The following is a 27,064-nucleotide window of genomic DNA, read 5'->3' as shown; positions in this document are numbered from 1 at the left end:
CAACGCTCAAGGGATGTACTTTGACGAATTTTAGGCATTGTAGCAATATCTGAAATACTGAATTTATTTTTTCGAAAATTTCACCGATAGGTTTTATACAAAACATGCATTTAGGCAGAATCGCCTTAACCTCTGAAATATATTGGTAAGGAATGCCAGTCGATTCGAGGCGCGTAGACAGAAAGCGTCACATAATATTCAGAGCACCTAGAGAGTGACCCTGACAAAAGAAACCTGCTGCTCAGAACCCTAAAATATAGAAATCACTGCAAGTATGCTCTACTTAGTCCACTGGGTCGTTTCAACTCGAAGGGCACATTCCACCCATTCATTTCGAATTTGTACTCGTAACTGAGGCCATAGTGACAAAGTAATTAGCACCAGACTTTGAAGGTGTATTAGCACTAGTCTGCGTAAGAGTAGTCCCATGCATTAAATTGGTTTATGTACTCGTAATGAAAAGTTTTGTCTTCGTTAATTCATGACCTAGTTTTTATAGCAAATGTCTATAGCGACGCAGGACTGTCATTGTCAGCGTTTGGCAGGTACTGCTACCTAATGTGATATTTTTCAAAATTAGCGATTTCATTTCTTTTTTAAAGATTAGCTGTAAGTATTTGCCAGGAAGAACCTTCATTTAATTATAAACAGCTAAACATTTTTCCTGTGAATCAGGTATACACTCTTATTTTTCCCAGCGCGATGTGGTGAATAAACGCTGGCTTGGGTTCTCTCCTTTGTTGAAAAAGAAAACTTGGTTTTTCCACATAAAATATTTATTCACGACCTAGGTTTCGACGCTCAGCGTCATCTTCAGGTGAAATACAGGCCAAAATCTTTCTTTATATAACAGAAGGAATGGGGAGGTGGGGGTGGGAGGTGACGCTGAGCGTCGAAACCTAGGTCGTGAATAAATATTTTATGTGGAAAAACCAAGTTTTCTTTTTCAATATGTATCGTTTCCACAAAGTGACGCCTGAAGTTATCTCCTTCTCTCCTTTGTTTTTTCGTTTCAACAGAAAATAATACTGCGATGCGAGAATTCCTATTTGCGCATTCAATCACAAGAAACGAGTCAATGTAATCAGGCATCGAATGTTCCTGACCCTGACCTCTACACCCTTCTGTCTTTCTTTTGATGTTTCTCGAAACGACGATAGGATGTGCCTCTCGGCCGGTTCGATGATACCCCACATTTATCAGCTTCATCTGGAACTGGAACGAAATTTAATCGTCGATAATTTCTCCACCACCATTATATTTATGAATAAGTTGAAGGAGAGATGAAATGTATCGTCGTTAAAACATTTCATCGTGGGAAATCTGATGGTGAAGACTTTTCCTTTCGAACCCAATCTATGGATATCTAAAACCTTAGGATACGGACGCAGCTTGTTCAACACCAGAAGACATAGAACTTACGTGTTACTGAGGGCCACAGATGTAGCTTTTGTGGTTCCCACAAGGGGGAACTATGCCGCATTCCTCTTAAAAAGGCTCTCTGCAGCTGGGGCTATGAGCGTCTAGAGCCGGCGCTAAGGGCGCTGCTGGCGGTACGCCAGGGCGTGGTGCTGATGGGTGGGTCTGGGTTCCTCTCCAAAAAATGGAATGGAATGACCACATAATGAATGGATGCCAACAATAAATAGTGTTAATGAGGGAAAATACATTAGCATGCATTTATTTTGAGCTTCCTTCATCCATCTGTGGAAATATACGCCACTACAATACAGAAAGTGTCTCATGCTATAATTCCGATTAGTTTGATAACGACATCGGCGATCAAACCTCCTAGAGTTATACTTATACACATTTCGATATGAATAGTCCTTGGTGCCGCACCCGATTAAATGGTCGAAACAACGGGCACACTCATTACATTCAAAGTAATCAACCCGAAGGCTAGGTCGGTGAGGATACTATGCGCTGTACGAAATTGACGCATCAGGGTCAATCCCTTATTCCCTGTGCCGGCTATGGTTTCCAGGAAGATCTGGTACCAGAAAAATCAAACAGCTTGGGTGAAGCTGAGGGTGCCCTTAGGCGTCCCCGGAAATCAAACCAAGGCCCTCCGGTCAGTAGAAAAGCTCTGTACCCAATGGCCTGCCACACCCACGTAAACATCTAATGCACTCGAAAATAAACTACGTAACAATCTTATCATGAATGTCATGATCAAATGGCAGCATTTCCTAGGTGTTTGGTGAGCCATTATTTCTTGTCACGCATCCATGCGGAGGCTTGAGGGGTTAATCCGCAGATGCACGTTCATGCTACCGCAGAAGGCAGTCACCCTCGGGCACTGACCCGTTGGAATGCCCCCCCCCCCCGTTGACTGAGGCGACCCCGTTTTCTCAAGGGAACGCACCGGAGCCCACTTCGGAGAGGGAGGCCATGCGGCGAGGGGGGTAACCAGGGTGTGGGCGGGGGCGGGGATGCACGTCTCTCGATGGGGAATTAACTCACCGGAGGCGCGGCACGTGAGGTTAGCGGGTCCGTCGAGGGTGTATCCGAGGGGGCAGTGGAAGTGGGCCGTCTGGCCCAAGCGGTGACCTTCGACCCGCGCGATGGACGGCACCCGAGCGGACCCCGCGACGCCGAGGGCGGCGGCGGTGGGCGTCGCGGCGGCGGAGACGCCGGAGCCACTAGCGAGCTGCTGGTTGCCGCCCTCCGCGATGTCCAGGGGCTCGCAGTGGACAGCTGTGGAAGGGAGAAGGGACTGTGTTGAAGGGCGGAGGACCTTCTGGCGGCCACTCTCCTATCCCCGCCGTTTCGGTAAGACGACGACGCCGAATGGCAAAACAACACGAATATTCCCCATATTTGGGGGATAACATGATACACACAGTTGTTTTCAAGTAGAAACATAACGTATACTAAAAGAAAATTATGGTTAGGCTAAATAAACATGAATGACTAAGGGACAGCATTTCAATGATTTTTTTGTTCAGTCACGTGTACCGAATGGTTTTAAGAACATACGGAAGTGCTTGTGAAGGGATTCTGACGAATGAAGGCAATGGTGCAGGTCACTAACTGTGGCTTCGCTGCGAAGCAATTGCACCCTGCCGCTTTCACAATAAGTAACATCTTACCCTTAAAATGGTATCGGTGGATATTTGCTCAATTATTTCCAGTTTCAACGCATAGGTGACATCATCAGGTATGTATAGCTGATGATAATGCCTGATATCTGGTAATAATGATACCTGATGCCGATACCTTATGAATCCGCCTATGCGTCGAAACCGGTAGTAGTATAATAAAGTTTTTCGTGTGAAAAAATACCAAGTTTAATTCACATGTGATCATGAATTTTGGCAAAGTAGAGAGAGCCTCACAAACCATAGAATTCAGTCATCATAAACTTTATAGTTGCAACAGCCAAATCAGCAATACACGAGAATATAGACGCATACTGTATGCATATTTTCCAACTACCATTTTACAACTAACGATTATTTGGTTGGTGTTTAATTAGGACATAATGTTGAGGAACTATCGAGGAAATAAGTGTCTTTGCGGTAGAAGTAAAGATCCGGTTCCTTCGGAAAAAATCCATGATTTTTCGCGAATAATTTTCTAACGAGAGTAAAAGTGCTCTAAAACAGATAATCAATAATTTTAATTATGTCAATGACTTAGGAATGGTGACAGCAGAAATGGTTGCCGATCAGGGGTCGAGGAAGGGTTGGTTGGAACTTGGGCCTTGTGCATTAAATGTTAATATTGCGTCCATTGCCGAATCATCCGGAGTTGAAACAAAAAGACGGGCGAAATCGAGACAGATGTATAAGGAGTGAATGTCACTGAGAACCTTTTCCGTACCTTTTGTCCTTCGGGACAAAAATGTATAATTTTTAACATGTTACACCTCTAAAAAATAATGTTCAAACTTAACAAAATTTCTACTTTTTTCCAGCTAATGTGCTTCACTACAAGTACCTTTTAAATATAGTATATATTTTCCATGGTGTCCAGTGGTACAATATGGAAGAAACCACCAATTTTCAATTTCTATATGTTTTATTGAAAACCGTTCCTAAAGTAATGAAGCGTGTTATGCAAAATTGAAACAATCGATACGAATCACGTTCTGACTTCCAGCGAGGCGAGAACTACCAAATTAAGTGTCTATGGTGTAATGATCTGTGTGTAAAGAACGCCAGTTCCAAGCGTGGTTTTCGGAATCGGTAAGTACGTAAACTCATATAATAAAGAATTAACGAAAAAAAATCCATATTCCCAAGACCATCTAAATTAACATCAACGACTTTTATTTGCACTCTAGTGTTCTTCAGCATTTTTGTACACTTTTTATTTTCTTCAAAAATCTCTCTCGTTCCATTTCGACTGACATCATCCTCTTCTGTCATAGTACGTATTTAACACCCCACCACTGCTGAAGAGAGCCTAAAGTCTCATTCTCTCCTCCATCGCCATTTTTTCCACTGTCCCTCCCTCCCCGACACCTCTCGTCTGGCCAACTAAAGTGTTCTATTGTCAAGCAGGGCAGAGAACACACAATCCCATCCCCTTGTCATCATCTAGAAAGTCTCCGATTGACTACCTTCACCATTTTCCCCGTAGAGTCCACTCTTCCGATCCATACAACGGTGCGTTCCATATCCTTACTCTTCGCAAAGAATAAGAAAAATAATTCGATTCCGCTATAAGAATTAAAAGCAACCCGTTTTAGCTCTTTCGAGTTTGAAGCAATATTTCATCTACCACTCGGTCCCCCTTCGATGGATATCCTACGTCGTCTAGTAATCGGGTCAAGGCCGAGGTTGCTCCCTCCCCATTTCCCTCTCGCCCAGGAGTGATGAATACCTCGGCAGAGAAGGATCGAGAGAGGGAATCGCCGTGCGATCGAGAGAGAAGCGGGCGTCGCCTTAAGACCCGGAGAGTCCAAGTCTTGAGAGCCGATTGACGAAGGGATTGGGGGGAGGCGTGGGTGGACCTTGGGAGATTACCGCCTCCGGGGGAATAAGAACATTTTTAGCTCGACTAAATGAACCCCTGCCGTACCGAATGGCTGCAAACGTAAGCACGCCCCTAATCAATTAAAAATGAGTGAAATCAAAAGTTTCTGTCCTTACTTTATGTATTTATGACGCTGGAATAAAAACCACATTTTCACAGAATTTTATTACCACTACGTAATAAAATTATAAAAAGAAAGGGGCTTGATAATAAAGTGTAATAAAAAGAAAGATAAAAAAGAGATAGAAAGACAGGGTGAGGGACCAAAATATATTAAAAAATTATGGTGGTAATAGAATGACTGCAGTGATACGTAAGTTTTTCAACGCAAAGCCAAAATACTTGCATGACCTAAACCTATTTAAGAATGAAAAAGAAAAAAGAGAAACAGAGAGAGAGAGAGAGGAAAAGAGAAAGAGAAAAGAAGTATCTCATGGAACAGCTATCTTATAAATTCATGCCATTTATTTAATTAACAGCACTGAACATTCATAGAATGCATGCATCTGTATAACGTGAAAAATACCCCTACGTTAAGAGTCTCAAAAATCTTTAGGCGGTGCATATACGGGCATCATTTAAGCAAATTCTACGTCATAAACGAGGAAAAATTGAATATGTGAGGGTGTGTGCGCGGAGGGACTCGAGTGCTCACTTATGACCACTTCTCCTCGTTCCTTATTTTTTAGAAAGTTTTGAAAGTCCCTAGATGTGCTCCTTTTTTCTCTACTGGTTTAAATGTAGCGTTGGCAATACGAGGAAAAAGGAAATACAAAAACTTCGCTATACTTATTCAACAACATTCTCAATTGACTCAAGTGATACGAAGTCAAAGTGACTGGAATATTAGGTCCATTCGAAGTTGCAAGGCCATCCAACTATTTTCTTAAGGCTGAGAGTAAAGAGAAAGGTGAAGTTGAGCCAAAATAATGCGGAGATTTTTAATGAATACAAGACATAGATGGCCGTACAACGCAGCGCTTGCTTAACTTCCGCTACAAAGCGGAAAGCGTTTTCAATTCTAAAAAGAAAGGGCATCGCTTTGGTGCAAGAGCGGCGTATGGTCATCTGTTTCCTTCACTTGCGTGGATTACGTGCGATGCATTCGTCAAAATCAATCGTCCATTGAGTCAAAAACGAGGTGAGGGCGTGATGGATGAGTCGCGAACGTTGGTCCGTTCGCGGGAGCGACGTACGGTTCAGAGAGGATCCAACATCGTGTAAAAATTACCTCAAGGGGCCTCGGGTCCACGGATCGGCCAGCTTTTCCAGAAAGGGACCACCCCCGCAGATTCGCTATCTTGAATCATGACAACGACATCGTAAAAAATGGTGGAAAACATTAAGAGACGTGAAGAATATGACTCGGTTTTGCTTTCAAACAATCACTGCAAGAGAAAGGCCTCAGAGACATAAAAAAGAAGCGATCATTTTTAAAAACTTTTCGCGGAAAAAATGGAGGTAAAATTGTGGAAGCTGCGGTCCTCGATAAGCAGTTCATGGCTTTTCTAATAGTTTTTAACCGGAAATAAATATAAGTTCCTGAAAACGCGATGAGCAATGGATGCAAAGTGATTGTTGAGCAATTGAATGCCAGGACAAAAAGTTGTAGGCAAAATATTGAAGGATACAATTCAAGGAAATAGAGGCATAAAACTTTGAAGCGCTCCTCGAATTGAGAGCCATTAAAAAAAACAAATAGCTAAAGTTTGAAGGAAATAATGTGTTAATTCTAAGTGCATTAATATGTCAGATGTAAATTTCAAGTACATAATAACAGGATAAATTTAGAACTAATTTTTCATACTCTTGTTAACATACTAATTGTCACAAGGGAAAGACATTAATACGAGGGCATTGATCAACCGCTCAGAGCTCAGGAAATCCATTCATTGGCCAAGTCTAAAAGGATATCTATTGCTGCGATAGAATGTTAATTATATCGCTACATAGGTTAACAAAACGTTTTTCTGGGAAAATTAATCGCCTCAAAGCCATCATCTTCACACTATATTGCATCTACTTGAATAATTAAATCAGGAGTTAAGAGCATCCTCTAATCTTGCTAGTTGTTCAGACAGGATTATGGAGCGTCCTCGTCTCCTTCTTGAAAGGGCCGTGGGTCATTCCAATAACGGATAATAGAAAGCGGTGAGAAAGAAGTCGGAGAATGATGAGGGTTAGCGTACTTGGAAGGGATAAAACCGTCTCTTTAGGGTAGCTTAAGGCCATTAGATAAGCTTCTACGTGGGTGTCAAGTGTACACTCAGGAGGCCTTTTTTCTCAGGCTTATAAAAAGAACAGGGCACCCTTTCCCGTCATTTGCATGCCCAACCGAAATTCCGATCGATCATATAATCTCGCTTTCCTCTCCTTCGGCACTTCACCGCTCGCTTTTCATCGGGAAATATTTAATACATTTTCCAAGCTACGTCTTGACCTTAAAACTTTATCGCCAATTGCCTCACTTTCCACTTTTTGGGCGTACAAATTTTGATTTCACCACTTTTCAATACTTGCACGTTTATCGAGCGCAAATAATTCTTCTCTCTATAGCAATCACATGAATTTACTAAGACAAATCAGTCGATCAATAATTATTATACCTTTCATCAAAAAAAACTGTCATTGTTTTGAAAATGGAATAATAAACTCTTAAAAGGCCAACAAAAATCAATCAGAACAATGTTTCAACTATTTCTAGGAAAATTATAATTAATCTATGCGTGGGCGTCAGAATGAAAATAAAATTCCCGAGTTATAAATTATAATTTTCAATAGAGTATTTTTAGTAAAACTAAATTCAGAGTAATACTCAAATTCTGGAAAAAAGAAGGGCTTATTTTAATGAAATATTTTTTAGAAGAATGGTATTTTTAGGTTTATTTCTTCTATAAGTTGCATCACAAAAAACCCGACTCTTTTTTCGCAAATCATTTCAACTTTTGTTTCATGAAAAGATAAAAAAATTGATGTTTTCCTCCTTTGAACCGATTACTTAAAGATATCGCTATAATTCTAAATATATAAGCACAACTAAGCCTGCTTACCTATTTAAAATATTGCAAGGTTTATTGCAGAAATTATACATTGCCTTCTTGGAAAATGTTCCCCACAACCTTAAGCAATCAGGTCGCGGGCGTAACTGATTTAAACACCTAAGGAAATTCACAGCATATAAGTACCGGTGACACTTGCAAGAAGAAAGGCATTGATGACGGGTGCGCTGACTGATAACGTGAAGAAAAGATTAGTAAAGAATTAATAAAGAAGCGTAGTGCTTTCTGGATGTGAGACCCAGTCTTTGAGGCAAGAGGATGAGCGTGAATTTGAGGATTTCGAGATGTGAGTGTGGCGGAGAACGGAGCAAATAGGTTGAACGGAGTGTTGCGTAGGCAAACGTCGCGGGGTTTTCACAAATGGCGGGCGAAGAGGGAAAGTTGCCGGGGGAAATTTGAAAAAGGCAGAGAGAGAGAAAGTGCATGGAAAAAATATAGAAAGGTAGTGATGGTATGCCGAAGATCCTGATAGAATGGAGGACGTTGGGTAAGCGGGGTGGATGAAGGAAGAGAATGGGCTGCTTAGACAACATGACGGCAGGCAGAAGTTACGAAGGAATGAGGTGAGAAATAGGAAGTTCCCACGAAACTGATAAATGCTTAGTCGATATGAACCGTTGAAAATCTGCCTTTACACGAGGGTAAAGGCAGGCTTTCAACAGGTTCTCGTCCTGACAATAAAAGACTGCGATTTTCAGCTGAAAAATGATTTTATTTTTCGACACAATCTCCCTTGACTTCAACACACTTGATCCAGCCTTTTTCCAGCATCAGTATTCCTTCCCAGAAGTGAGATTCTGGAAGGCTGTGAAAATATCCATCTACGGGCCTCTTAACTTCTTCATAGGACGTGAAGCGCTTCTCAGAAACAAAGTTCTTCAGCTTTGGGAACAGATGGAAGCCTGAGGGTGCTAAATCAGGAGAATGTGGGAGATGGCCGAGCAAATCGTACCACACATTCCGTAGATTTCCCACCATCAAAGCACCTTTATGAGCAAGTGCGTCATCCTGGTGAAAGATGATTTTTTTCTCTTAGCCAGGCTTCTTCTCGCGAATTTTGACATCCAGCTGGTCAATAAGGTTGGAGTGATATTCGTCTCTAATTGTTCTGCCTTTTTCAAGATAATGAATTCATAGAATCCCTTTTGCACCCCAAAACGTACAGGCCATGACCTTCCCGGCGGATACGATCGACATCGCTTTATTTGCAGCTAAACCACCGGCTTTCACCCACTGCTTTGACTGCTGTTTCGTTTCTGGCATGTAGTGGTGGATCCATGTCTCCTCCATGGTGATAAATTGACGCACAAAACTGGTCGGTTCTCTCTTGCACCGGTCCAAACATTGCGGCGAAAATCTTTACTGCATTTGCTTTCGATGGCCCTTAGAAAAAGCGGCACCCACCTTGTGCAGAGCTTTCACATCCCTAATCCTTTGCGCAAAATGTTGCGCACCCTTTCTTCCGATGTCCCCATGGACTTAGCTATCTCACTCACCTTCACTTGTCCATCGTCCAACACGATATTATGCACCTTTTCGATGGTTTTCGGTGTGGTTGCGGTTTTTGTCCATCCTTCACGTGGGTCATCTCCCAGGGATGTGCGACCACATTTAACTTCAGCTGCCTACTTTTTTACGATTGATGATAAAGGAGCAGAGTCCTCGTACACTTTTGTCAACTTCGGATGAATTACCTCGGGGGTAAATCCACCCAAAACGGAGAATTTTATGACCACCCCACCCCACCGCGTGGCCCCTATTTTTATAAATCAAGATGGCCCACCTCATCTATCCTCTGTTAATGTAATGATTTTAGTTCCATGATTACTATCAGCCAATGACTAGTGAAAATGAGTTGATAATTAAAATATATCAATATCCCTTGCAGACAACTAGACATTTTGCGGCTGATAAATCTTACTGAATGCAATGGCAGAATGTGGGATGGAATGGGGTGGGGAGTGATAGGTAAAAATAAGAGTTATTTTATTAATTTGATAATAACATGAGCTTAACTCTCTTCTACACACTGCGTGAAACTATTATAATCTCCAAACCCAATACCTGCCGCTGAAGCACTACAAAAATAACCCAGAGGAGATAAGTTCGAGAAACTAATGTCAATAAACTTTATAATAGAGGGTGCGTTCCACAAGTAATGCAATTGAATTTTCCGCCCCGCTCCTATTGGCCGGAGTGGGATGGAACCACTTGGAATACGTGGGGGGGGGAACAATAAACTTTGCCGCAAAATCGGTCTCAGTGCTCTCCAACCTGTGAAAGCGGCAGGACGTCAGTTATTGTAAACATCTGCGCGCCGACCGTGTCACAAAAGAAATTGAATAGACGACTGAGCAACGTTAAATTAAGTTTTGTGCTAAACTGAAAACATCTCTTGAGTGGGCTAACAAAATGATTCGTAAAGCTTACGGGGACTCTGCTCTGTCCAACTAACAAGTTTAGAGGAGATTAAGTGTCTTTAAGGAGGGCCGGGAAGAGGCTCACGACGAATAAACCCTAAAAGGCAAGAATGAGCTAATCAAAAGTAAAAACAATGCTCATTGTCTTTTTTAACAGTAAAGGAGTGGTCCATGAGGAGTTTTTTCTCAAGGACAGACAGTTAACGCTGCCTACTACGTGAATATACTGAAAGACTCCGAAAAGAGTAAGCAGGACGAGAAAAGACATCTCCGCTACCTGGCAACTCCATCACGATAACGCGCCTTACCACAGCGAGCCACGAGTTCCTGGCCAAATACCAAGTGCCAACGCTGCCCCACTCCTCCTGTAGTCCTGACGTCACCCCAGAATACTTCTTTTTATTCCCTCGGATTAAGGCGGCCCTGAAAGGACCCGTTTTTCGTAGATAGAAGAGATCCAATCAGTCGTGACGAAGACCTTACGAGAGGTTCCCAAAGACGCCTTCCAGGGCGCGTAGCGGTTATGGCAGAGTCGCTGGTAAAAATAAGTAGAGGCCCAAGGACAGTAAGTTGAAGAATTTCAAGTTTTTGTATAAATATGTTCAGTAAATTACTTAAAAAATAATTGAATTACTGTTGAAACGCACCCTGGGCATTTTACTGTTTGTTGAAAAGTTAAGGTCATTCATGTCTGGGAATATATTTGGCCACCATCGACCAACAAAACATTTGTCTTAAAATCACTTTTTCCATTGACTTTAGCACGAAAGTCAGAAATGATTGACCATCGATGGAATGTAATAAGTATCTAATTGAGTATGAGACCCAGTCGGGCGAGCCTGATCTCATTGAACTGCTGCCAAGGAAGGGATTTATGGGTAAAAAGTGATCATGAATAAAGATAAAAGTAAAAAAAGACAATGAAACCAGGGCGAGTATTTTTGGTAAATCGTGACAGCTTCGATCAGAACAAGCCAAAAATGGTCGATTTTGATGTGTGCCATGGAAGGCACCACAGTAATTAAGGAGGAGTGATATGTTATTACTAGAGCCAAGCACAATTAAAATACAAGCCTTCACAGAATAGGTAGAGACACAAAATATAAAAGGAAATAAATATGCCATATAAAGTAGAATTGCAGTTTGAAAAAATTAAAAGAGTTTACGATATCACTTCTATACGCTTGTTTTACTCATATTTGACTGATAAGTTTAGAAGGCACGGACTTCTGGTAAGAAGGAGTGCCTAGACGAAGTGATCAACACATTAGAAGGACAATGGACGTGTAAAACTCGATTTAACTTAAGAAATACAACCTTTGCTGAGAGATGTTCATAGCTGAAGGAAGCAAAGGGCATCGAAGGAGACCTTCCGCACGGTTGAATAAAGAAAACGATTTTGAGCCAAAAAACAAATGGTGACGAAAGAGAGAGAGGTAGAATAGGGCGTGGTGAAAAGCAAAGACAACTTTCTTCGCTCAAGCTCGTCTCTTTGACTTCCCAACTAGTCAAACAGAAAAAAATAATTTGTAAAGTTTAGACACAGGTGCAACTAGTTCACTCAGAAGGGAATCCTCACGGAGAAGAGACATGGGACACGTGAGTAACCACAAATATGCACCGAGAGAGTTGGGGAGGAAGGGGTCTGGGCATCAGGAGGGGGTCAAGTTGAGTGGACTAAGGCAGGGGTGCGGGAATAAAGAGTGGGGGTGGGTGTTCAGCCGTGGAATTCATGTGATTTTATGAAACAGAATTCCCATTTGCTCGAGCTCTCGTCGAATCTTGCGCCTTTCTCCATCACGTGGGGAACCACTCTAGTCAATGAGATGCTTAATAAAATTTGAATTTTCACAGTGATTACTTAAAGGATAGTGAGAGTGTTCTACGGATTTTGTTTTGAAATTTCTGCCACACAGTCCGATAAAAATGTTGCATATAATCGTTGGAAAAGAGATTATATATATTACGTTAACCATTTTGTTCCCTTAAAAAGTTTATAGAATTCAAACTCTACGACAAAAAGTCTCGGAGGTTTTATTGACCAAATAACTCAGCTGAAAATGGTGGGGTTCGGTCATGGGATTGGCGAGCGATATACTCCACTGTGCGCCTACACAACCATTCGCAAGCACAACAAGAGGTGACGACTCCGCCACTAAGCTTATGCTGCAGGATTTACCGAAGCTCCTTTGGAGTATCTGTGTCCCTGGTCTTCCCCGGGGATCTAAATTGCCTCTGCTTAAGAGCTAATCCATGTCGCCTTTGGTGTTTTTTTTCAGATTTCAAACTCTCACTCAAAGGTTGCAAGAGAGTTTTGTGTTATTCGATGCCAAAAAAAAAGAAAAAAATCATTTCTACAATAAGTAGTGCATTGCACTCACCAACTACTTTGACGCTGATGCTGTTCGTGATGCCTCTCGGCGTGGAGCAGGTGAACACGCCCGAGTCCTGCGGCTTGCTGTAGTAAATGGACAGCCGATACTTCCACTCCCTCTCCTCCGGGGCGATCGCCCAGCCTGGGCAAGAGGAGAACGGGATTACATCCAATTAGTGACGGGCGATATGCACAGTAACGGACCACAGCAACACAAAAAAATGCATGAGATTTCCATTTCACCTGGAGGAACCGTTCGTCACAACGTCTTCTGGACCTCCACCACATATCTAGTTAAGTACGCTTTAACACTCAATTTTGCATAAAATTATTCGGGAACTTGCCAAAAATGATATGTTGAACCAGGGATCCGAAAACATCCGCGATCAATCTTGAAAAATATAAATTTGTTATCTTTATACGCAGGTTAAAAATAGAAAGTCTCCGGACAAATAAACTGAAAAGGGGACAGTGTCAGAAGCAATTAGAGATTTATCTACTGCTGGGCTGACAATAATTCACCCACAAGACACTTGAACCGGCTTTGAATAAGCGCGTAATATGTGCCTCCCAGGTTATTGGCCCATTCATGATCCATTATTGTTCTATAAATAATTCGCACGGGTTGAATCTCACTCTTGTCACCTCTGACCGGAAGTTCGTCTCATGAGCGCTTAAGGTGGTCCCACCTTTAATCGACTAAATACTAAAATTAACGGGGAGACAACGGACAAAACTTATTTCAATCGTCTCAAAGCGGAGGACCGAACTCAAAGGTCTCCCTCCTCATGACGCTCTAAGGTCAGAAGGCCGCCGCAACCATTCCGGGAAATGCGCTCTCTCTCCGGGATCCTCCAGGCTTATTCCCCTTTCGTTCTAAATTTTCCAACATATTAATCATATCGGATTTACGAAGTATACTCTTCATAGATTAGATCTAGAATTGTCTTTTATTTTTCCGTGAAATGTTTGTACTTTTTTTTAAATTAAAAACATTTCACGGGATCAAAAGCGAAAAATAATACGCTATGAGCTTCACACGAGCGATGCAGGGTACTTAAAATATTTCACTGCATTTTGCTTGCAGGGTGTAAGCATCCCGACACCAACGTTCTATATAAAGAACCCGCCGCGGAGACGAAGGGGGACGGGAGGGGGGGAGGAGGAGGCGGTCCGGGCGGGGAGAGTGTGCCAGAGAAAGACACGGCCACTTGCCATGCTTCTCAGGGCCCCCCCCCTCCCTGCACCCCACCCCTTTGCCTCCCTCCCCCGGCGCGAGCTTTTGAAGCTCTACCGTGCGGTCAACAAAGCAAGTGACGCCATAGATGGCCACGCTGACAACGCTAGCGTCGCTCCTTGTGTCACTCTGGCGTGCTGACAAGCACCAGGCACAATTGCCATGCGTCACCATGAATATGAAATTCTTTTGTGCACTTTGCCGCGGGTGAAATAGTTTAACTAGAAGCGCAGTCACCGTAAATCAGTCAGTCATCCTTCACGAATGTCGCAGAGTCAATATCCACCTGGGAGACTGCTATGTCCCCGCATTGCGCTCACGTGACATTTGTGTCAACCAAAGCAATCATTCTGATCAATTCAATAACCGAAATCGTGACAAAAAAATAGCAAGCCATCGGAAGAGAATATTTAAAAAACAAGATGACACTTCCTTGTAGCACGAGGAAAGCGAAAATATACAATTCCCAGGCTTTCGCAACAAGTGAATGAACCAGAGGATCATTATGGTGAAATACAAATGAAAGAAAACGTCTTATTGCCGGACTCTTCATTTTAGCAGTAATGTCTGTCTCTCGCAATGTGAATACATGTTGCTGCAAAAAATTCCATCGATGTAAAGAATACTTCAAGACTTTTTCGGGGGCAAGGAAAAGAATGCCAGCACAAATACATATTCAGCTAAACAGTATTACTTCACAAACGACCTCACTCGTCGAGTTACCTAAAAATTAGAAAGATGAAATTAGCAATGAACACGTATCAAATTATCATTATTTATATGAATGAGGTACAAGGAAGAATTAAAAACTATTAAGAACAGAAATCAAACGAAGGGCATAAAATGAGCCAAATCACGATAAAAACAAACCCATGGTTACTAAGTAAATAGAATATGCACGACTTATGTTGGAATTTCACTTTTAATTTCAATGCTAACCGAGCCTGTTTCTGATCTAAGCGAGGACCAATTATACATTACGCAAGACTAATGCACGAATCTCCGGTAAATCATGTCGTATTTGATTATTTTCTCAAGGACTTGCCTCGGCATGATTTTTTCCTTTCATTTAATTTGAATACAATGACAATTAAAAAATGAAGCTTAATACCCGTCTAAAAATCACGAAATATTCATCTTTGAGGGAAATTCCCTTTAGCACGACAGGAACTAAATATATCGTTGGCACATTTAAAATATCTAACATTTGGTTCGCAAAACAAGACAGTTTCCGTGATCACGGCAAAACATAATGGTCAAAATCATTAAAGGAAATCCTTTTTACGTGATAAATGTAGCACGTATTTTTTCACCATTGGAACAAGATATTGAGTATCTTTGAATGAACTTCATGAAAAATTTAAAGTTGTTAAAGATTTTGGAAGATACGTGATGGAGCAAGGTGTCTAATTCACGTTTTGCGTACATTTTACAAGCAGCAACATTTATTCATTTTACCGATTTAATATTATGAATATAAGGCCGACTATGGCGTTGTGCGCAAGTTTCAGCGTGTTCCATAACATCTGGAGAGTTAAAGCAGCGGTCGTCTCCAATCCACCGCCCCCTCAGGGGACGGCGGGTTGGGGGTGGGGGCTGCCGCCGTGCGGGGATGGAGTAGCGCGACGGAGAGCACTTCTCGACCCGACGTCGTCGCCTTGTCTCCGCGCGCGCGGCCGGCGCGAGCCCCTAAGTGACCCAAGGGGGGAGGGGGCGGGGGGGTGCAGTGGCGGGCACTCTCGCCGCCGCCGCCGCGTGACCCGAGCGTGAATCAATACCCCAGTCGCCTCTTGCTGACCGCGATTCGAATCCACCCCTCCATCCACCCCACTGTTTCAGTCCACAAACCATGACAGACACACAAATACGACGCAGGCGGTACACACTGATCGGACGGAGATGGACGGGTGGGGTGGCGGAATAGAACGAATTTCAATTAGTTCTGAGATTTCATCAATGGACCATAAACCATATAACACACAATAGAATATTTAAAAAACATGGTCGTCTTAACCATAAAAAAATATGCACATAGGGCTTTTCCCCCTTTTACAGTGATGTAAAAAACTCTTTGCGGCTTACGGAAATATTGTTTAATATAGTCAGTCTAAGAAAAGGAACAAAGATGGTCAATTTTTCCATACCAAATAAGGACCTTTGCGGGGGGGGGGTTTCATCACCTCTTTTATAACCCGTTTTAGGTAATAAAAACGGTGATGACCGATAGTAAACAAGAAATTACAAAACATGCTCATAATGGAAGGAATACAAAATAAATACAAAGAAACTACGAATACATACTCGAAAAACAAAATTACACACGAGCTTATGTCGCATATATTAAATTATAGGTTTATATACACCATTGTGTACATATATCCTTGAGTCTTAACTGTTTTATTAACTTATTTGTATAAATTTTTTGATAGTCCTAACATTTCCGACATTCTTAGATGGAAAGGGGGAGTACTGAGGAAGACAACCCCGCGCAGAGGAAAGTAGGTGGAGGATGGGCGTACCCCCAAGACTCTCGGGGGGAGGGGTTGGCAATAATCCCGAGACCCCCTCCCCCTATCGGCGTCACCCTTCCAGCGCCACTCTTACCAAACCCCAGCTTCCCCTCTCGGCCTTCAACTTCACGTTTTCCCGCTTCATTTAACCGCAATATGTTTACCCTCGACCCCCTTTCACTTTGGAGAACAAAAAGAAATCCAGCCGACGCCAATTCACGTTTAGATCTCGGAGAGAGAGAGAGACGCATTGCCGGGCGAGACCATTGCCGGTGCCCGCGACTATAAATAAAGAACAGTAAAAATAATCATATGCATCTATGGTGGTGGAACACTCCAGTAAAGCGCGATACATATTTTTTTACTAATTTGCACCACTTCCGCACATGAGAGAAAATTAAAAAAACTCCGAGCGTATTATTTTGCACTTAGAGAGCCTTCATGATTCACAAATTAATTTTTTCCTTTAATGGAGAAGTTTTTTTCTTTTCCGCGGTGAATTCTTATAGAGAACCTCCGAGCTTTCCGGTGCAATTGCGAGAGAAAGAGAGAGAGCGCCGTGCCTCCGTTTCCATGGGAGTGCACCCGTTTATTCATTTCCTCCTAGGGTGCGCTGCGAGCGAGTGGCGCTCGAGTCGATGCTTCGAGTGATGCTTGAATAATGACTGGCTTTCATTGCAGGGCGAAGGTCACCACTTCCCAGAAGCCTCTCGCGTCCCCGGGAGTTGGAGACAACTCTATCGCGACGACGGCAAAAGTCACCGCTCAAAGGGGTCAGAATCAATGGGTGGGATGTGGGGAGAGGGAGAGGGTTAGGAGCAAGAGAGTAATAAGGGAGATGCGGAAACCTCCAGTGAAAGATTACCGAAACTTCCTCGCAGATTTACCCACGTTCCCTTTTCTTACATAGCCATCTTGTAGGGATCTCATTTTCTTCTCACGGTAAAATATAATGGCTGGGTTGACTAAATAAGTCACCGCAGGACCGATATCTGTGGGAAAATCGAAATATCTCTTGGGAGAACCACACAGGGATTCCCTTTTTCTTACATTTCGGAAGAACTTCTTGTTGGCATTTGCGAGATGGTTCCAACGAGGGTTTTATTCGTTGTTATTCGCGAAATTGAAGAAGAAATAAAAGGGCGAGTAAATATAGCGCGCCTTGGTGATGCATGTCGTTCAATAGGAATGAAGTGTCCTAAACTGCGTGTGAAATTCGGAATGAAGTCTTCAGAAGGTAGTAGATAGAGACATGACACGGATACTTCGACCGCGTCCTCTCCGGCCCCCTGCTAATCACCGCCACCCGAGATGATCAAAGGGGCCTCTGGCCCCCAGTGCGGCCCCCGCGGTTGTTTACTCGGAGCGTTCGGAGTCCGCCCAGCATGGCGAGACCAACTTTATTGGCAGACGGTTTCAGATCGGTCGTCCTTCACAGGGATCCCCGATGGGCCTTCCTTTCGCCTTGGAAGGCCCGTCGGGGATGTTCTCAGGCCTCTTCGAGGACCCTGCGAAGCACTTCCATTCCAGTATGAATCACACATTGGATATTCCATGCGAAGGATTAAATTACCTCATTCATTTTTTATTTCAAACCTTTGTTTTATTTAAAAGGATTTTTTCCCACGATTGATGCAACAAAAAATCGAGTAGCAACTGGCCCCGCAGTACCACGGCATTGGAATATTGATTGGCAGTGATTTGTGCCACGGGTGGATCTGCATGGGTCGGATGAATTAATCCAGTCTCGGGAGTTATGATTTAGTTTAAGCGAGCCAAATTAGTTTCCTTTCCTTCAGATTTTGTTATCTTCCACTGCATTGAAACCGTTAATATTTCTTAATCGAACAATTTTATGCAGAAAAAGTCATATTTTTTTTTAATTTCTCACATCGGACCGAACATGAAAGTGACAACTATGCTGAAATTTCGGGTCAGTCTCGAAGTGTACGGAGACTGGCCCGAAATAATGGAGAGGGTTTACGAGAGCATATTTAAAATCGTGCATTTACAAGAATATTTTTTTAAAAGTATTTAGCAATAAATCTTCTCACAGTGAAGAAGGGAGTAGTAAACAGACGAGCCATCAGATTTAAGAGTCGACAGACAGGTTTGAACGAGACAATTATCCTTGGGACGGAGAAACATCCTGAATTATAGGCAACCTCGAGTTCTTGTATCCTAATGATTATACACCACGCTGTACACGATGGACTCCTCAAGACTGGATTCGAATTCGCGGAAATGACCTTCGATCCGATATATTGGCCTATACGCTTCACACACAAACACAAACAGACACACCCCTATCCTTTAAACACCAATGGCGCTTTCCCGGCGTGTGGAAACAGTGAAACCTCCTCGGTTCTTCCACCACCTTGGCGGAGATGGAAATCTTATCTTTTGTTCTCCAAACATTTCATTCAATGACTTCCCAATGCCATAGACGAAAGTTTGACACGCTACGAACGTAATAAGTCTACTGCATTGAGATGAGATCCCTGAAAGCGTTAGCGAAAAAATAATGGGAATTGTAGTCAGTATAAGTTCAAAAGGTCGGGTTTGCTAGTGAATTATATTTCCCATTGAACATTTCCAACGTTGCATCTCACAACAATCACACACAATTCACTTCTGACCTAATCGTGGGGCATCACGTCTACAGATTCCTAATTTTCATTCCAATTAATTTTCGACCCAAAAATCAACAAGCGCACTTTGATTATGCATTCCGTTTCTCTTATGGAAGTGTTCAGCAATTTATCTTACAAGCGTTAAAATTATCATTATAAGTCATGCCTTTCACCAAATAGTACGTGAAATAGATTGTGAAATGGCATGTGCAGTCGAAGATAAGTATTATTTGATTTTATTAATACATTCTCCTTTTTTGTAACAAAAGGGTCATAAACTGAAGATAGACGATCTTCTTGCGATATAAGTAAGGAAAAAATATCGATTACCGTGGAGGAATGGAAGGTAAAGTTTTTAGGATTCAAAATTCAGCTCAGCAATGGAGTGGAATTTGTTGTTAATTCCGCGAGTGTTGTTGGGCCGAACCATTTATCATTCATATTTACCTGTGAGGTATTTCCTAAACGTCGACGTCCATGCCCACACCGGATTGCCTAACTTCCGGGAGAAGAGGCACTCGAGGTGCAAGATGCTCCCGGGGAAGACTGCGAGGTCGCCGGAAGGCTCAGCGGACGCCGACCCAGAGGGGATGCGGACCAATAGGGTGGGCGGAGACCCCTCTGTAGGCCAAAAGTGGCCCATGTAAGAAAGGAGGGAACACCGCATTATCTGGATAGTTCAGCAATGTTATTTCCAAGGTCTCCAATGCGGGGAGACTACCAGCATCTACATAACACACATAAGCATTTATTGAAAATAGTTTAAGTGCAAGGGGAAGAAGATATTTTTCTTAGGAACATTGATAGCCCAAAGCGATTTGAATTGCACTTTTGAATCCTGGTTTAAAAGATTCGGATGTACAAAATGTTGGCACCTGTTGCTAAAAAGAAATATGAATTGCATATCCTAAACAGCCCTCCCAGTATGCGAGGAGCCTAAGTTGAAGCGGAACGATAAACCATTTATTTGATTGGCATGAAATCAAATTTTCTTGGAGGAAAGTTAAGAAGTGATTGAAAATTATTCAATTTCACTTTCAGGGACAAGTCGAAAAGATGGTGTTCATGGACAATAATTCGCGACAATTTATGGATTGAAACCCGCGTAAAATAATCATTTTATTAGAGTGCTAATAGAGAAAAAACAAATGCTATAAAAATTTCCAGTAAAATTTGCACAGACTAACAAACAACTTACCATGATATATTACATGTATAATAGTTTGTAAGAATGAAATAAACACGGCAACGGAAATTCATTAAATTAAAATAATGAATTATTTAAATTTCACAAAATATTTTTACTACAACGAATTCCTTTCGTGTTCGGGGATTAAGTTGATGTTGATTTTAATCTTTATGCCTTCACCGCTACACTTTGGAATATCTTCCAAAATGGTGTCAGTTGTGAATGTGCTAAATTGTCGATATATGTCTATCAATATTAAGGAACACATTTACTGTTATATTGTAAACGGGTGAATATCGAGAGACAGAGTAACATTCTTACTACCATGTTACATATGATTCGCCTTAAGGACAAGTGTCGGCTTATTTTGGGGCGCAATTCATTAGGGTAGAGGAAGCGAAGGGAGGAGATTGCGGATTCTAATTAGTGAAGAGAGGGATTAGGAAGAAGGAAATTAATTTGCTACGGCTGCTTCGGATTTAAAACGAAGCTCCTCTTCGACGGGTGTTTAATCTTCCTCTAACTCCAGCCGCGGATTGGATGACGGAAATGGCTCGTCAAACTGTTTGCCTCGTCATTCGAGGTGCCACGCGGTGTGGAGTATCAGCCTGCCGGCAAATCGGATCTCTCAACTATATTCTCGGATCCAAGGCACATAATTAAAAACAAGCACTCTTTACCTTTGTTCAAACTAACTTCCTGGTACTCCAGATAGGGATTCTTAACTCGGACACATTTTGGTAGGCTGATAGTGTTTAGAATTTCACCGTGATAGTTTTCATCTATTGGATGGCGGACCGTAATGCCACGTCAAAGAGCAGTTCTTAAATCGCCAAATGACTCATCACTTGAAAAACGAAATTAATTGCATATTGCTATTTTAGGTTCCTTAAAAGGAAGTGGTTAAAAAGCAGAATCCCACAACATGTTTTAGGAGAAAATCTCCTTCTCGAGAAATTCGTATCGAATGTAGCAATATTAAATTGATGTGTAACGACGGCTAAAGTCGTCAAAACATTTGTTTAATTTTGGTTAGTCAAACTAAAATGAAGCGAAATAAATCGTATTAATACACAAATATGTGTTTATGATCTAACTGTCATAATTTTCCTGTAATTGAATTTAATTCTATGCCTAAAACAACTGTGGTTTTGCTTTTTTAATAACCTATAAATTAGGTAAAAGATGTGCTTCTCGGAGAAATTCGAAAACATATCTGTAGGAAGAGGGTTGCAAGTTAAGGCCCGAGCATAATTACTTGAATTGAAAGTACATTATTTGGTACTTTACTCATAAATTACCTTGTGCTTTTGTCGCCTGTTTTTTTATTTTGACGCTTATTGTCCAATGATCAGGGAAAGAACTCTCGGCTCGTCTGTGCCAGATCGATTGGAGATGTACATAACCTATTTTTACGAGAGATTCTTTTGTTGCCAATTCTATAAAATAAATATTAAAGAAGGAAAATATAAATGAGGACAGTATTATCATTTCACTTATTTGGCAACCACTTTAGAATAAACAAAGGACAAGATAATTAGAGCCTTTTCAATGGGATTATGACAGCACAGGAGGCATTTTTATAGAAGCATTGAAAAGGATCCTGCGCAAGGACGCATGAGAAAGGTGAGCGAGGACTATTATGGAGGGTAGCGATGTATTCATCCCAAACCTTGATGTAAGAGAATGTGCGTAGATTGGAGACTTTTAAGACTTGAGCCTGGTGAAGGACGGAGTCAATAAGCCACGCTGAGAGGAAGACAAACGAAGGCATTCAAGGCGTGGTGAAAGATTAGAGCAAGCTGCTGAGGGAAAGTTGAAGGAGGCACAAGGAAAAGTTGGAGGGGATGAGGAGAGGTAGAATTGACATGAGATGCAAAGGGAGGACGGGAGGGGGTGAGTTCTGGAGGCACTTATGGATCCCATGAAGGGACAGAAATAAAGAAGCCGAATTAGAATATGCGTAATGCAGGGATGAAGGAGTTTATGACGAGCGGGAGTGCTTGTGAAGTCTGTGACGAATTGTAACATAGAAAAATTCAGTCCGTTTCGGAGGAACGGGGGCAAGATTTTCGAAAAACCTGGATTGGAAGATAGTGGAAAAATGAAGTTTACATGCACAAATTACACTATTAGATATCAGAAAATCACTTAATTTCACTGCCCTGGTACAGAAGAAAGAATCATAGCCCATCAATATATCGAAAGGCGATGTTTCAACGAGAAGCTGACTTCGGACATCAGGAAGTCCTTTTCTTTCCCTCGCACACCATTCTTTGGCACAGCAGTTGAAAGCAACGCGACCGACTGCTGTGTCAGTAAACATGTGACCTGATGACATAAATCGACCCATATGGATGGTGACCTCTTACATTGAGAGATGGTGTTCGGTGCCACCCCCCCCTGCATTACCCGAGTAGTTGGTGAGCAGCGTGGTGGGGACGCAGGCGGGCACCCGGCTACTCCACGCGCCGTTCCTGCATTCGAGGGACGACTCGCCCAGCAACTTGTACACGCCCAGCTCCCTGCAGCGCACCGCAACCGTGGCGCCGTGCGGGAACCAAGCACCCACCTCCGGCTGCGGACAGAGAGAGGGGCGATGGTGGTGAGGGAGGAGAGCAATGGCGCCGCACCGTCGAGCACCAACCGCCCCCGGCACCCATGCCGCGAGGGAAGGGGCAGTGGCTAGAGCGCTGGCTTGTTTTTTTTATTCCTGGGATGGCGCGATGCAGTGATTTGAACCACCAAGCTGAGTGCTTCTCGGGAATCTTCTTGCGTTACCAAGACGGCACAGGGATAGGAACTGATGTCCCTTATTATCCTGTTGATGCGTGAATTTCACACACCGCTATAGCACTTAGGCATTATGAGGCCCTTTGGAGAACATGTTTTGACCTCTAATGTGGCTTCTCTCGGGCAAGTCGAGGGAGCGATTTAGGTCGATCAATCGTAAGAATGCTGACTCACCGAAATTTTGAAAAAAAGATTTGTGTAATCATTTTTCCTCCATTTTGCTGGTATTTTACTAATTAAATTGTTCAATTGAACAATATGTATTTAATTAATTTAAAAATTAAATCTAAGATATGCAAATGTTTGTTTTCTTTTAATAAGAAAACAAACAATTGCATCATTTAGCTACTTCGATGAAAAATGTTTTTGTTTCAATTTTTCAGACTCTATTCTCAATAATGAAACACGATCGAAATAATTTCTTCAGATACATGGTACTAAACAAGACTAGTTTAGTTGAGAGGAATAAATGAAAATGCACCACTGAGATCAGACAAAAATTCGCCACTGTCCAACGAGTGTATTGCTGTGCGCTTGCTGAGAAATGCTTCGAAGCAGTTTAATTAAGACGTAAGAAGATTAAGCTGCCCCCCGTGAGAGTTGATTATCAACCGGTTAGCCAAGTAAATGCCTTTTGCTAAGAGTAATGAAGAGAAATCAAATTCATATTTTTGTTCTGCTGACTCCAACGTTCCAACGCTCAACCCGGCTAAAGGTGTGAATTGAGTTGTTTGCTTTGAGCCAACAGTGGCGACCCGACGGAGGTGAGGCCTTCCGCCGAGTGACGCCACCCGCCCACCACACGACGGATCTGTACTCACCGTGATGGTGACATTCCTGTAGGTGACCAGGATGTGGTGCGGCACCCTCTCGAGGCGGCAGCTTCGTAGCAGTGGGTGGAACCGCCCGCCATCTGTGATTGAAGACGGAACACGGAAGGAATTAAGAAAAAGGCAACGTGGTGAACATTGTACCGGTGAGCGATTCCAGGTAATCGTGACATATTTTGGACCTCTCGCTCAAATTGCGTGATTTCACGAAATAATCTAAAAGATATATAATCAAACCATCGACCCATTTCATTTGTAATTTCTATTTTGACCACAAGCAATCATGAGCTGGCTCTGCAGCTATTCCATACCCTTTAGCCTAGGATAACATCATTGCTTCATTATTTTGTGGTCTTAACGCAAGAGAAATTAAAGTATCTAAAAGAATGATTACATAAAAGGAAGTTATTAATATTTAAGAAATTCCGATAGTCAGCAGTGATTGATGAAAAATCTGCACGGTATGCGAAAGGGTTGATCCTGCGAGACACAATTTGCGCTTTTTGTTCATAATATTCTGTTTTCGGAGACAGCAATGTTCCAGTGGACGCGGTTGCTCTAGATTTTAAGAAAGCTTTCGAAAAAGTACCTCGCAGTAAACTACTCACAAAGATAAAAGTATATGGCATAGATACAAATATCCGGGGTTGGATTAAAGACTTTTTGAATGGCAAGGTACAAAGAGTTGTCATGGATGGAGTTAGCTCAAAAGTAGTAGAACAGGTGTTCTCCAGGGAAATGTCATCGCACCTCTTCTTTACGTTGTCGACATTGACTCCGCAGTCACTAGTAAGATTTGTTTATTTGCCGACGATGCAATGGTTTACCGTGATGTCCGTGATCCTGAGAACGCAGCAGGTTTATCACGTGACCTAAATGCTTTACATTAGGCAATTAGAATTAAACTTAAAAAGGGCGTAGAGATAAATTTTTGGAAAAAGAGCAATTCCCTCCCAAATGCTGACTGCATCGGGAACACCGCAATGGAATGCGTAGACTCAATTAAATGTAGACTGCATCGGGCACACCGAAATGGAATGCTTAGGCTCAATTAAACCTAGGCATTTATCACTCACGACCTCTCCCGGGTGAAAAATATACGGGGAATATGTGGACAAGCTAGCAAAAAATTAGGATTTATTAGATGGTTACTGGGTAAATGTGATGAAAAGGACAAAGAGAAATGTTATCTTTCGCTGATTAACCTCATTCAGAATATACTGCAAGTATATATGGGATCCTCACGAAGTTGGATTGATTGCCGCGTAGGATCGATCGCAGCTTAGAGAACCTAGATTTGTAAAACGTTGTAATGATAAACTTAGTAGCGTATCCAAAGTATTAGAGGAGCTAGGCTAGGTATCACTCGTGAAGAGAAGGTTAAATTACAGATTACATCTCTTGCATACATTTGAAGGACGTCTCTTTCGCAGTGGCAATGAAAGAGTATCATTAGCCTCATCGTATTACGGTAGGAGAGATCGTGTCAATAAAATTAGAGGGATCAAGTTTAGAACAGACGGACTTAATATGTAATTTTTTCCACGAACGACAAGGGATCAGAATAGCATTGTCCGACCGCAGTAGGGGTAAAAATATTTGGGTCAAAACTAATCTGGTGGTTATTCACCCCCTCCCACACATCCCAGCAGTGGCTTGCAAGGAACTAAAATATCAAATAACAGCGTTTCACAAATCTGGCTCCTCTACGCTGCACGCGATCCAATTTGAAAATCAATCCAACTTCATGAGGATACATTAGCAAATGCCCTCCCACTATTGCTCCCACCCAAATCCGTAGGCGTAAAAATATTCGAGTCAAAATTAGTCGGTAGTGTATTAACCCCCCGAAAGCCACACACCCTAGCGGTGGCTTGCAGGATACTAAAATATCTAAAAGAAATAAAGTTAACGAAATTAATATTGAAATTCATTCCATCGGGATTTACAATGCAACAAATTGTAGGATTGAGAAACAGCTAAATGATTACATTTAAAGTGATACGCTGGTGCATATCTTTGTGACCTTATTATTATTAACTTTGTATAATTTATTTCGGGCGTGTCACAATTTAGTCTATTCAAACATATTTACCCAATAAGACCACAGAATATCCTTAGTGTTTTTGTACCGTTTATAATGCCCTACCAGGGTAACTATACCGTTTTGAGTAACCATCGGAAGATATACTCTCACACATAGTTTCCCGCTCAGAATAAATGTTGATTTTAAGCAGAAGGTAGCGAACATTACAAATTTTTCGTCTTCTTAACATTAAATATTGCTCACGAGGATAACCTTTACGTAGATAATAAGACTAACACTCGAGAAAAAAATGGAAAGAAATATGCACAGTACGATATTTTAATATTATTTTTGTGTGATAATGGAAGCGGTGATTTTTAGCGTTATATTATACCAACCGCTATGCTTTCCGAAGCAATATGCCGAGCACATGCCGATATCCCATTACTTCCGTTACGCTAGTTAAAGTTTGAGAAGAAGGTGGTCTCATTCGGGGATGTATAAGGTGGTTGCAAGGGAAGGAGTAAGGGCATTTTCTGAGAAATTCCCCCTATCGTCTCCACCCCCTGCGCGACACCTCCCCCCCTCCTCCTCCTCCCCTACCGCTCCGCTATCTCGGCTTCAGTGCTTCTTTCCTCCCAGTGGCTCCCTCCCCCACTCCACTCTTCTTTACGACACCTCACCCACATTTCTTACCCATAATGCCATCTTCCTCCTCTTCTCCCTCGGGAGAATCAGTAGGAATGGAGGGGAAAGAAAAAGGTTTAGGAATTCTGTAAAGCGCGTATTGCTCACGGTTTTATTGCATCCTTTACAAAACGGATTTAGGAAATTTCACGCTTTAACATAGCCACTTGACGGCATTTTACGTGTTTGAAACTGAGCGGTTGCTTTAGAATGCGACTGAATGGGATAGATAAGTCCCAGGCAACAGAAAGCACCGCGCTTTCAGAGTTTTCCGCATTTTATGATTCCCCTGTTACCTGATTTCCAAATGACGGGTTATA

At 42.2% G+C, this 27,064-nt stretch overlaps 1 protein-coding gene across 1 annotated transcript in view; it reads right to left on the bottom strand.

Annotated features, from left to right (window-relative positions):
• Positions 1 to 27,064, bottom strand: part of hig (hikaru genki) — a 61,524-nt gene that overhangs the window by 19,998 nt on the left and 14,462 nt on the right. Inside the window, exons 3-7 of the mRNA XM_071588487.1 lie at positions 24,023 to 24,114; positions 22,821 to 22,986; positions 19,667 to 19,840; positions 12,847 to 12,981; positions 2,467 to 2,700 (exon numbers count right to left, since the gene is read on the bottom strand). Of these exons, the coding sequence (XP_071444588.1) occupies positions 2,467 to 2,700; positions 12,847 to 12,981; positions 19,667 to 19,840; positions 22,821 to 22,986; positions 24,023 to 24,114 (801 nt within the window). The remainder of the gene's footprint in view (positions 1 to 2,466; positions 2,701 to 12,846; positions 12,982 to 19,666; positions 19,841 to 22,820; positions 22,987 to 24,022; positions 24,115 to 27,064) is intronic.

Source organism: Hetaerina americana, unplaced genomic scaffold (assembly GCF_022747635.1).
Source record: "Hetaerina americana unplaced genomic scaffold, ioHetAmer1.1.p SCAF_3, whole genome shotgun sequence".
In the NCBI taxonomy this organism is placed as follows: domain Eukaryota; kingdom Metazoa; phylum Arthropoda; class Insecta; order Odonata; family Calopterygidae; genus Hetaerina; species Hetaerina americana.
This window is presented reverse-complemented; position numbering and strand designations above follow the sequence as displayed.